We start from the raw sequence: 13,684 nt of genomic DNA on the forward strand, positions 1-13,684 counted from the left end.
AGTATCCGCGGGATTGCACCCGTGGAAAATGTAGCAAACGTGAAGAAATCTTTTAATCGGCATCTCCATTACACGCTGGTTAAAGACAGGAACGTTGCAACTCCTCGGGACTACTACTTCGCTCTGGCTTACACAGTCCGTGATCATGTCGTGGGCAGATGGATGAGAACTCAACAGCACTACTATGACGTCGATCCAAAGGTGAGAGTTTTTGTGCACTTCAAGAGAAAAGTAATAGCTCACCCCATAGCTCACCCCATTACTCAGTCAGTCATTTCGTTGACTTCTGGCTCGGCTTATGCCGTGTTATGAAGTCTCGGACTGCCCCCTCACTCAGCATTTTTTTTCGTTCAGCATTTTTATTGTAGATCACCAGATGAAATTCGTGTGTACGATCAGTTCGTTATTTTTACTAATCGTCCATGCAAATATTTTCACAGATATTGTCCTGCTCGTTTTGTTGACAGTGGTACCGATGTTAGCATTGTTGCTTTTGTTTGTAGTCCGGGCCCATTGAACAGGTGGTGGTAAAAGTGCTAGAAGTCCGGAACTGGGACACAGCATTGATAGTAGTGGAGAATAATGGGCCACATGACACATATCCTTTAAAAGTTTATTTGCTGTGTCATTGCTAGTTCTAGTTACCTGAAGTTATTGTATCACATTATGAGTGAAAACAGCAAAGATCGTAAAAAAAAAAAAAAAAAAAAAAGGTGCTGTTGTTGATTTTTGTTTTGTTTTGGATTTTTTTTTTTAATTTGTTAAGTCAGAGAATTTTGACACAGTTTGATTTTATGATAAACTGAAGAAATCTTTGAGTACAAACACCTGAATGATAGAGGAAAACACAAGACCAAGAAATATGTTGCATTTCCAATGAAATGGAATCAAAGGGTAGATAATGATAGGTTTATTCACACAAAGTCGGACATTTTATGATGAAGCAAGAAAGAACATACACAGACAATGGCATGGATAGATACATACCAACAGAGATAGATTGCATTATGAATCATGCAGTTAATCATAATCAATAATTGTATATTGTAACCATAGTGCGGCCAGCATCAAATAATTTTGATGATTCTGCTACATTTCAGGGACATGTGGAAGTGTGAGGATGGTGAGGTTGTACAAGACTTGGAGATCATTTTACATTATTAGGAAGTGATAGAGCAGAGTGGAAAAAAGTTCTGAAGGGTTTATGCTACATGTTATCAGTGGATACAGAAAGCACAGTGATGCTCTCATATATCTATAGGTGCACAGGGTTGATAAGAAGACATACTCCCAGTATCACTGATAGCTGCTCTGAAATATATTGCAGTCACTGTCTTTGTCAAAATCAATATATCACTTATTTAGTTATTATCATCAGGCTTGTCAAATCCTTCACCATTGTCACTGTCAGAAAACAGGTGTTCCAAGTGATGAACATTATATAAAACCAAAGAAAAGGTTATGAACTTAATTCTAAAGTTATGTGGCCTTTAGATGTACTTTGTCATGAGGACTATGGATGCATAAATGTATTAGTTGTGGACTGTGGGTGAACTTAGTCATGTTGACTATGGATGTGAAGCCATCTGTCTCAGTGTCAGTATCCCCTCAGCCCACCTATGCCCCTCCCAGTTTCTCTCTCACTCTCTCTCTCTTATGAAGTCTCCTTGTTGTGTGTACCACTGTATGCTTCTGGGTGGGTGTTCTGTATGCGTTCTTCTCATGCTCTCATATAAATTTGCAAGCTCTGAATCTGTGTTTGTGTCTTGTTTTGTTGTTGTTGTCGTTTTCTGGTATGTTCAAATGTGCTTTTGTATACCACTATAAGCTATATGAGTATTATGTAAGAGAGGATAAACTGAGGTCCCATGTGTGGCATTCACCTTGACATAGAAGAAGCCACGACAACAAAAGGGTTGCCCCTGGCAAACGTCTGTAGAATAAATATCCACTTAGACGAAGTTAGAGTAACTTATACAGAAAAAATCTACACTTTCTCTGTTTGCAGGCAGAAAAAAAGAAAGAAACAAGAGGCAGAGCCTTCAAGACTTACTTGTACTTTGCGCTTTATCGAGTAAAGGAATCATGAGGAAAGAAGAAAAAGAGATTTAAAGAATCGCTAAAAATTGTTCTGTATGAAATGCACACACACACACACACACACACCACACACACACCACACACACACACACACACACACACACACACACACACACACACACACACACACACAACGGAACATGGGGTTATGATATAGTCACTTTGTTTTCACAAGTGAGTCAAAAATATGGGTGACACAGCAATTTAGCAACATGCTCAGTCTCGGGAGAGCAGTCTGAAATTCACACAGAGAAGTCTGCTGCATGACAAAATGAAATACAACAGGTTGTTTTATAAATGCAATATACATCCTATACAGTCCAGCCCAGTACATTACAGTGCAAGTCAAAACAAAATCAAGCCCAGTCAGAACAAAAACAAATAAGAAAATAATGATTCTGCTATTATTATACATGCACACACACAAATGCATGCATACACACACACACACGCACACACACGCACACGCACAAACACAAATATGCACATGTGTGTATACACTCACACACACACACTTTATCAGTTTATGCATACAGGCATGAACAATACATATATATATATATATATATATATATATATATATATATATTACATATATTGGATAAATATGAAAATATGATCATGAGGGTAAAGATGGAAATCAGTTAAACATTATCATCTATGTGGAAAATCATGCAGCAGGGGTAAACCAGAATTTGTCTAGAAACATCACTTTCTGCAGTAAAAATTAAAACATCAGTTTATGTTGTAAAATTAACAACATAAAAAACCAACACATGTAGTGTGTACTACAGAGAGTTCACCACTGTCAGCAACATTTTTATTGAATTTGTTCATTTGGCACCTGTTGCACTTCATTACAAATACAATTTTTACCAGTTGAGCACTTGATGTCTGAAGTAAGGTAAAACTGTAAAGAGTCCAGAAAATTTAAGTTTAGGCCTCGTTTTGAAGGTGGGAGGATTGCATATGACATATATGCTGTTTTTAGTTATTGGATTCTATAACGGCTATAGTATATATCTTGACACTCGGTGATGACAGCACATGTGGCTTGACAGTCCAAAACAAAAAAGGGACAGAAAAAAAACAACAACAAAAAACAGCCTTTTAAGGGATTTTTCTTCACTGGACACTTCCATACAGCCACTTTCTGCTCCCACTCACAGCTATCTTACTCTGTACACCCCAGATGGCTGAATGTGTCATGAAATCTTATCCACCATTCTCAGCATCCATCTGCCTCTTGTGCGACTCTATTCCAGCTGCTTCATGCACAGATGATACAGGGTTTATGTTTCATAAAGAAGTTGAGAGAGGACCAAGGCCTCCCTTTAGACTTTTAGAGTTTGAGTTTGGTGGACAGCTGGACACCTTTCTGCTGGAAAAAAAATCAGATTTATTCTCAATCTCAGGCTTTCCCTAGAACTTGGCAACCCACACGGACCTCTTCATCCAGTGATTCATTGACACAGATTGCGCTGCCCAGATGCTTAAAGCTGCTGGCACATTTCAATTGATTCCCATCAATATTGACGCCTGGCTGTGACTTTGTTATATAAATTTAATTGTTTGAGGCTGCTCAGAAGAGTACCTCTGTATTTCCCATGCTGATTTAGTGATTATCAGTCCCAAATAATCTGGATGTTTGTGCAAAGTAGTCCATGATGGTTTGCAGATGCCTGTCCTTGTGTGCCATATGGGTACAGTTGTTTACAAAAAGGGCTTCAAGAATGAGTTTCTTGTCTTCTTTCAATGTTTCATGTAAAGAGCTGATGGAGATTGAACAGGAAAGCTATCAAGATTGCCTGATACATACTCCCCAGATCCAAGTCATTGACAGAGTGGAGCGGCTCAGTTAGAGTTGTTTGTATGTGCCCTGTAGCACACAAGGCCACCACCAGAGATCTCTACTACTGTCTGTCTTGTGCGGTCTTAGGACATTGAAGCAGTAACTGAGTGAAAAAAAAAGTAACAGCATAGGGGTGAGCACATAGCCCTGCTTTAGACTTATCAGAGGTCAGTCCATTTGATATTCTATTGCAAAGGAGTTTTCGCCCTCAAAGAAGATTTACCCAGTCATGTTGTCATTGAAGAGATACATATACATGAGTGTGTTGCATTTTTGTGGGCATCCCAGCTTGGTGCAAAGACTGCTTACAGTGCTGAATGCCTTTGTGATGTCAGTGAACACTGCACATCAGTGGTGCTGCAACCAGGGCAGAAGCCAAACTGATCTTAAGGCAGGGAGAGATGTTAGAGAAGATAATATTACTGTATTAGCAAGGAATTTTCTAGCAATGTTTAGCAAAATTTCTGTAGAGATAATGCTGTCCATATTTGCTCCTTTGTTCTTGAACAATGCCAAAATTGCCACAAAGGTGGCATCACTGAAATCATCTCGCATTTTCGCTTTTCAACATACTATCTTTGGAGAAAATACAATTATATAATGACACTGGCCACTACATTTATTGCAGTTTTTGTAAATGTTTCAGGAAGACAAAGATTATTATGATCATTAGCTTGAAGTTAATGTTTCTCTGTCGTGGTTGAAGTATTTCTTGTGTTAAACACTAACACTAGTAACAGCATCCCATAACAGTTGTTTGAGGGATTTGTGTCAGTGTCGAGCTTGTGTCAAACACTAAGATTTTGTGATCAGTTTTGATCATCTGCAGGACTGATCTAGTGAATGATCATTGTCATTGTGGTCTTCCGTAGTGGTTGTGTTATATCAGTTGTTGTCTGTGCATGCTATCCATTTCCACTGTTCTGTTTTGACAGTCATAACTTTTTGCTGCGGAGAGAACACTCAATGTCTTACTTGGGAGTTGTGTTTGTGTGCAGCGTGTATACTACCTGTCTCTGGAGTTCTACATGGGCCGCACTTTGACAAACACCATGGTCAATGTGGGCATCCAGAGTGCATGTGATGAGGCCATGTACCAGGTGAGCATATTCCCAGGGGACCTCTTTGGGTTGACAATTACATATACATGTATGATATACTGTCCACAAGCTGATGCCTTCTTCTGCTTGATTGTGAGATGGACACCCCAGTCTCTGCGATAAAGGCAGCCATACGCTGCAGGTCCTCTACACAGCCTTTGTTCTTTGACTGCTCAGCACAAATGTGACACTAAAATTTGACCTGGTCACAAAGCTTACTTGTTGATTTGAAAAAAAAAAAAGAAGTTTTTTAATGTTGTGGATAAAACATTTGTAATAGAAAAATATACTCCAATTGATAATGAAAAAGAAAAGAGTTTGCAACATCAAAGGGGAAAAAAAGTATGCACATCTGCATATATGTGGGTGGATATCTTACATTCTGTGCTAACATACATACTGATACACAAAAGATTAAATAATAAATTGTTAAACATGTATGTATATATAATAGATATGTACTTTGTGTATATGTACAAATGATATTTTTAAAACAATTTAAAGGTTTGGAGTGCTTTTTTCACTTTCTAAATAATTTTTAAATCATATTATTGTTAAGATGGTTGTTTTGTAGTAACAAGCAAATTCAGATTTGATACAGGAAATTTTCAATAGAAAATTTTACTTCTTCACATTTTTTCAATGAAATGGGTGTGTGGTCATTTCAGTGGAACAGAAAGTTATGGGTTGTTAACCCCTCTTGTTTTTTAACGCTCTGAAATCTGAGGGGGTTTTTTTTTGTTGTTTTTTTTTTGTTTTTTTTGTTTTTTGGTTTTTTTTTAGGTGTTATTTTTTATTATTATTTGTGGACGGCAACTCCCATTTATGTGTATGGCTGTTTTTACCCCACCATTTAGGCATCCAAACTCCATTTTCAGGGATATACATACTGGGTATGTTTGTGTTTCCATAACATACTTAACACTCACATGGATTACAGGGTCTTTAACATGTGTATTTGATGTTCTGCATATGTTATGTGCACATATATATATGCACAAAAGGGGTCCAGGCACTGGCGGGTCTGCACTGGGAGTCTGGAAAAATCTCCACCCTTAATCAACTAGCTGCAGCCAGGATTTGAACCTAGGACTCGCCAATATTCAGTGCTCTAACCACTTGGCTGTGGCACCTGTCAGAATCAAATGTTTTTCTCTTTCCTCCAGCTGGGTCTGGACATTGAGGAACTGGAGGAGATTGAACAGGATGCAGGTCTGGGCAATGGTGGCCTGGGGCGCTTGGCAGCATGCTTCTTGGATTCCATGGCAACGCTTGGTCTGTCTGCTTATGGTTATGGCATCCGTTATGACTACGGAATCTTCACCCAGAGGATTAGTAATGGATGGCAGGTACTGGTGCTTGGGGAGGGCAAAAAAAAAAAAAAAAAAGGAGCTAGTTTCTGTCCAAGACTGATGAATGAACTGTGATGAAATGAGATCAGTGTGCCGTGAGTTAAGTTTGAAGTGCAGTTACTGTGTGCTTATCAGTGATGTGGTTGATTTAACTGACCAAAAGTAATCCAGTCCCAAGAAGAAGTCGAGATACAGAGTACTGACTCGGTGACTGACATCCTAAACTGTACGCCCTGTCTTATCAGAGGGAGGTGACAGTGACAGCCCTTGACTGACAAGCATTCTGGTCAACAGCAGTCAAGGGGTTAATATAATTGTTGTGGACAATGTCTTCTCTGTTTTTCTGTCTGTTTTTCTTTTCTTTTTTTTTCTCTCCCTCTCTCTCTCTCTCTTTTTTCCCCCTCACCTCAAAAGTCTTGCTATATTTTCTTTCCTCACCCCCTCCATTCACACTGTCTACCTCACTCCCTGTGTGGGTCTTTCTGCCTGTGTTTCATTTGTCAGTTATGACAGTCTTGCATTCACTCAGCTGTCATAATAAAATGCCATGTGTCATTTGGGTGGTAAATTAGAGTTTTGCCTACAATATTGATTTCACCAGTTGACATCTGTAGATTAAGAAAAATAATTGGAGAAGCAGCCAGTCAAATGTAAATTTCTTTGTACCTTCATTCTGTGGTGAACTTTTTGCAGCCAGATATATATCATTATTATCTGTCCATGTGGCAATTGACAGTGAGTGAGGACAATGGCATTTTATTATTATTTATATTTCATGAATCTGCTTTACCCTTGGTATTTCAGATTATCAGGTGAACTGGTAACAAAAGACAAAGCTAAACTTTGCATCTGCAATTTTTGTTTGTGAGCATATGTGCTCACACACACACATTCACATACACATACACACACACACACACACACACACACACACACACACACACACACACACACACACACACTGTGTACACACTCATGCACTGTGTACACAGTCACACACTAACTCTCACATACACACATGCGCGTGCACGTGGAGGTACTTTTTTCCCAGTGAAACATAAACTGTTTTTGCCCAGTTTGTCTTTAACAGCTGAGGCTTTGTATTGCGGCTTTAATCAGTGATGTTCATATCAGTAAGAGAGATGAGGAGAAGACAAACAATGTGATGATCCAAGTTTGATGGGACAGCTTGAAGAGCCAGACGAGTGGCTGCGCTATGGCAACCCCTGGGAGAAGTCCCGGCCAGAGTACATGCTGCCCGTCAACTTCTACGGAAGGTGTGAAGTGGACGGCAATGGACGCACCAAATGGGTGGATACTCAGGTAGTTTCTTTGTTCCATGGTGCATTGTTTTGTCATTGCTTCCCCACCCCCACCCCGACAGTTGTTTTGAAACCAGAAATTAGAAAAGAGTTGTCATTGACAGGCTGGGTATCCACCTTGTATTGACAAATTCAATTTTAGATCTGCCCATATATCAATGGCAGTGCCTTTTAATGCAGTAGAACATATCTCCAGAGTATTTGATTGAAGATTGAACTGACAGGTATACAGTCTCCAGTGTGGTGGAGAAATCATCAGGTTTGATATGTGTGCATGTATTTTGTTCGAGCTGACTCAGCTAATGAAACTGTTTTAAATGTATGTGCACATTTTGTTGACTCACTTGACTGATGAAGTTTTTTAGTGTTGGTGCTTTGTTTACTGACTGACTTGACTGATGATTTGTTTTGAATGTCAGTCCTTATTTCTCCCTGATCCACTTGACTGCCTGTATTTGGTAAACAAACCAGTCCAAAATAGAATACTGTTTAAAACAAAATCCTTCCACTACAGAAACCACAGCTGTGGCACAAGGATGTTACAAGAATAGGTGAACAAAGTCACTTGACTGCTAAAAAGTCCAAAGTTTTTGTGTATGTGCATTTTTTTTTTTTCAACGTAGTAAAATAACTTAGTTATTTAATATTATTTGTGGTGGTGTAACACAAAGATCTCTGAACATTTGAAGTTTCACAAATGACGCAGCCTGTAGAGGGTTAGCAACACAGAGACACCCCAGTTGTGTGCTAGACCTTCAGTTGTGCTGCATGGTGTTGGCCTTACATGGAGACATGGTGGAGTAATGTTGTCTTGGTTCCTGCAGGTGGTTCTGGCCATGCCTTTTGACACCCCCGTCCCAGGCTATGGGAACAACACGGTGAACACCCTGCGTCTCTGGTCAGCCCGGGCTCCACACAGTTTCAACCTTCATTTCTGTGGGTACCATTGTCAAAGGGTTCAGCTGATCATGAAAATCTTAACTGCTTGTTCATGATTTTTCAAACCTGAGCCTAGTATGCCCTGCTGTGCTTTACACTGCTACACTCAATAAAAAAAAAATGTTATGCTGAAGTATAAAAAAATCAAGCAATTTTTTGTTTTTGTTTTTTCTTTTAATAAGTTGATTGATGCCTTGTTCAAATTGAACTGACATGAAAGGGGAATAAGGAAACCCAAAGCTCAGTCTGTGGTGTAGATGGCACTGGTCTTTCAGCCATTGAGAATTTTTGTTTTATGAAGGTACTCCAAACTGACGTCAAAAGCTGGAAAATCGGCGACCGTGGCCGAATTATGAAGTTTTTTATTTGCCAATATCTTATATAATATGAACTAGAATGAAATAAAAACAACTGTGGAATAAAGTTTCATTTTCTGTTGTTTGATCAATTAGTTAATTTTCTTCTGTTTGACCGAATTACTTTGATCATTCGATTGTGAACTACTCCACCAGAGCCACGATCGTATAACATCATGCCGTCTCCTTCATGTTGTCTGCATCACACCAGCTTGATATATTGCTCTGCCGCTTTTCGTGAGTGGTCAGTTCCCAAAATATTATCCAGTGTGATGAAAGAAGACAAAATTAGCCTCGTTTTGATACCTATTTCAGTATTTGCCCCCGAAAGCGGAGTATGGCTGCATACATGGCGGGTTAAAAACGGTCATACACATAAAAGCCCACTCGCGTATATACTAGTGAACGTGGGAGTTGCAGCCCACGAACGCAGAAGAAGAAGAAGATACTGATTTGCCTGTGGTTGCGCTATTTTTACTATGTGTAAAGATCAAGTGAAATGTTTGAAGATGATTTTAAACCTCTTCGGTTCAACGTCTAAAGTGTGCAGCCAGTCAGTTTGTAGATCGATCCTTTAGCAACAAAATTGCTACAATTATAAGCCTCAGTTTTAATCTGATGCAAAGCAAAAACCGTTAGAGTTGAGTCGGTGGCGCCGGGATTTCGACTAGTGCTAGAGTAAAATGGCTGACACCGATGCTGCACAACGCAGTTTGGCGAGTGAAAGTGTTGACGTTTTCACGACTTCAGACTCATAATCAATGTCATCGATTCCGCTTGTTGGTAAGTATATTCATTAATGGTTATTTCTGAATTTTTTTTTTTTTTTTGCTGTAAAACCGATAATACTTCAAAAATTGTTCAAAGACAACACCGATGTGTTAAACAATAAACAAAACCAAAGTGTTACGATGGGCAGCTTTAGAGTAGGGTGGAAAAAAAAACTTATTGAATTTTAATGAGCGTAGACAGATCGTTTTGATGTCTAGTTACCACTTCAGAAATGACCAAAAGAAAAGTATGTGAAGTTTCATACACGTTGATTTAATATTTCAGACTGAATTTCAACGTTTTTATAATCACGTGACCTGTGAATTTTCTACTTTCGTTCTTTCAGTCGGCAGTTACGTGCTTAGCTCTTACACTCAGCATGTTCAGTTGCTGTTCAGTTATTTATCAGTAAATAAATAGATAGATCAATAGAGAGAATAAAAAATAAAGAAACAATTGAATGAATGAATAAGCCCTTTAAAGTAGCCAAGTTGGTTCTTAATTTTCTTTTTTTGTATACAATAAAAAATAATCTAAACGAATTGCAGTGTAGAATTAGGGTCACAAGCATACACGCACGCACGCACGCACGCACACACGCACACACACACACAAACACACAAACACACACACACACACACTTCAGTTAAAAAAGAGAAAAAGAAAGAAAAGAACAGAAAAAAATGAACTAATAAAAAAAAAATCCATTAAATTTGCCTAATTCCTTTGGCTCTCAATTTTAATTGTAGTTTATCAAATGACTGTTCAAATGAATAGCTGTATAAAATAATGGTCACACACACACACACAAACACACACACACACACAGGACTTAAAAAGAAGAAGTTATTCTTTTTTGATCTGATAATAGCTGCAAGGAAGAAGCAAGGAGAGAAACCCAACCGATTTTTCCTCCACCAAAAAAAATCATATGGAGAAATTTTAGGAGTATGGGTGTGAATTGTCCTAAGTTCATGGCAGTTGTCATCAGAATGTGCAACAATCTTTTCAGGGGGGGGTTCAGCTTTCTTTTTGCCAGTTTTTAGTTTCAGCTGATATTTGCCAGAGTATTTGGTTGAATTTATATCCAGAGTAATAATAATTCAGTATATTTAGCAATAAAGTGGACTATTTTCATTACCTGTTGATATTATTTTAAATTCTTTACTGGTTAACATTTTTTACGTACATGGAAAAACACACAGAAAACATTCTCTCTGTCTCTCTCTCTCATCTCTCTCTCTCTCTCTCTCTCTCTCTCTCTCTCTCTGTCATTGTCTGAAATTGGGCGTACTGGAGAATTAAAAATTCATTCTCACTCTCTCTCTCTCTCTCTCACAGTCACACATACACATGCATACACATGCCTGCACACACACACACACACACACATATGCACATGCCAACATACACACACACACCACACACTCTCTCTCTCTCTCTCTCTCTCTCACTCTCACGCATGCTAATATTAGTGCAGATTTCTTTATCCAGATGCACGCATGCTAATAGTGCAAATTTCTTTTTCCAGGTGGCAACTTGGTTTCATATCCTTTTCCCTGATGTGAGCTATAACTCCAGTTGACTGAGCAGTGTAGTGGATAGGTTGGTGAAGAAGGCTCAAGATCTGCAGAAGTGTGAGCTTCTCTACAGTTTGCGAGCTCTGATTCAGATGAGCCACAAGACTCACAACCCAAATGAAGGAGACGACAAAACACTGCTGATGGAAATGAAGACCAGGAGCAGAGCAGTGAAGATCAACCCTTCAGCTTTACTGCCCAAGGACAGTGGATTGCAGCCTTTTTTTTTAATGAGATTGAGACATTTATATCGGCCAGGTCACTGATGTGTTGAATGCCCACTTAGCATGTGTACAGTATCTGTCACAATCTAGTGCCAGAAAAAATTGTTTCAAGTTCCCAGCTGTGGACAGTGTTGCAGATACTGAAGCTTTTTTTTTTCCTTCCAGTGGGATTTGAAGTTGTGCCTGTTCACAGATATTGGGTGGTGCCTTCAGTTGATGATATTCAAGAGCAGTATGGTGCAATTAAACACCAGTGAAGCAATCGAACGCCGAGCACAAACTGACATGAATTTTTACTGAATGACTTTGATTTGCAGCAGCCTTAGAATGAAATCAGTCGTCAACTGTACTGGTGTTGCCTTCCCACTTACATTGTCCTGCACTCAGAAAATATCTGCCCTCAAGAAACTGGGACTGTCCTCTAGATGTTGAAGCTGATGCCCTTCACCAACCTGTCCCCATAATGTGAAGGACCAGATCCCTGCCCATGTCCTGCAGACCAGCCCTCTTCCTTCAGAAGGGACTCAGAGGCACTTTGGGGCCAACAATAACCCTCCTGCACAGCAAGCTCAACACCTCCAAACACGAATTTGAGGCTACAAAATTTTTCTTTTGATTTTGCAAGTTGACGTGATATTGCGATGTGTAAAGAAAGAAGACACTAAGAAGAAAACTAAAAAGTTACTATCCAGTTCTTAATCAGAACCTTAATGTCAGGATTAACATTTCATATTGTTTACAGTTTACACACAAAAAAATGTTTATTTAATGTACAGCATTTTGCAAAAGCTTTCAAAACCTTTGCTGTATGATTGTTTAGGGTTGAAGTGTAACTTTCAAAAAAAGGCTATAAATTGTTCAACATTTTATTTTTTGAGAAATGCACATAGATTGCTAAATCAAACAATAGATCTCCTTTTTCTGATTCCAATGACACCAAAACCACTTCTGTAGCTTAAATGGAAGCTGAGATATCAAGTTTTGAAAATGCTGTCAAATTATCTCAAATGACGTTTATAATTTTAACATGTGTGAAAGACTTTTCTGATTTCAGCCATATGAGCCAGCCATTATATGTTCATTTCTGAATCTGAAAAAAATCAGGCTTATTGCTCATTCTGTTGGGAACAGTGTAAAATCAAATTTAGTAATCTTCATTATATAAATCAAGTGTAATGAGCCTTCAGAATCCTTATTTCATTTCATTTTCATTTGGCGTGAATTTTCGCCCAAAAATAAAGTGTTTAAAAATTTATATCTCCGGAACCATTTAACATATATTGATAAAATTTACACCAATGGATTCAGGATGAAAAGGTCTATAACTGATGTAAACAGTTTATCTGTATCTGAAATTTGAAAAATCAGTTTGGAGTATCTACTTTATGGCTCATGGTTAGCCTGAGCCAAATAAAGCTCAGATTATGTTTTTCTTTACTTCCATTCACTTCTGTCTGGCTCTTCCTCCCCTCCAGGGAGACATGTGCCCACCCAGTGCCACCAAGAAGCTGACAGCAAAGAATACCAATGTATTCCACCTTGGTCTGAAAGGTCAAACCATGCTCTGTGTTGACTTGACTTCAGAGTGTCACATGGCAAATCCCGAAATCATGTGATCACAAATTGATAAAAAAACATTGTGCCTCTGGGGTGCTCTGACGCAGTGTATGCCCATCAGCCCATCAATTTTGTTTGTTTTGCATTTTTATTCCTTCTGTGAAAACAGTCCAGTTCAGCTCATTCTTTCAGGAACAAAAACATTTACTGTACTTAGAATTGTTTTAAAAGTCTTGCCTGTTCATGTGGCTCAGCTAGATAAAGCAACTCTTGTGTTTGCAGTCAACAGCGGCGAGTACATCACTGCCGTGTGCGACCGCAACTTGGCAGAGAACATCTCTCGTGTGCTGTACCCCAATGACAATGTGAGTGTGCTCTCTCTTCCCTTCCCTTTCTCTGCCTCCCCTCATGCTAACTTATATTCCTGTCCTATCTCCTATACCTTTCTTTTTTGCTCTGTCTTTCTGTTGCAGTAAAACTACAGATGTATAAATATTATTAGCCCTGTCAATGCAAACTGACAGATTATTA

General features: G+C 38.8%; 1 protein-coding gene across 1 annotated transcript in view; it reads left to right on the plus strand.

The window, feature by feature from the left end:
- Positions 1-13,684, plus strand: part of LOC143281280 (glycogen phosphorylase, muscle form-like) — a 36,587-nt gene that overhangs the window by 147 nt on the left and 22,756 nt on the right. Inside the window, exons 1-6 of the mRNA XM_076586411.1 lie at positions 1-201; positions 4,951-5,052; positions 6,219-6,401; positions 7,593-7,727; positions 8,551-8,662; positions 13,436-13,518. The exon at positions 1-201 is cut by the window's left edge and continues 147 nt beyond it. Coding sequence (XP_076442526.1) covers positions 1-201; positions 4,951-5,052; positions 6,219-6,401; positions 7,593-7,727; positions 8,551-8,662; positions 13,436-13,518 — 816 coding nt within the window. The remainder of the gene's footprint in view (positions 202-4,950; positions 5,053-6,218; positions 6,402-7,592; positions 7,728-8,550; positions 8,663-13,435; positions 13,519-13,684) is intronic.

Source organism: Babylonia areolata, chromosome 4 (assembly GCF_041734735.1).
Source record: "Babylonia areolata isolate BAREFJ2019XMU chromosome 4, ASM4173473v1, whole genome shotgun sequence".
Lineage (NCBI taxonomy): Eukaryota > Metazoa > Mollusca > Gastropoda > Neogastropoda > Buccinidae > Babylonia > Babylonia areolata.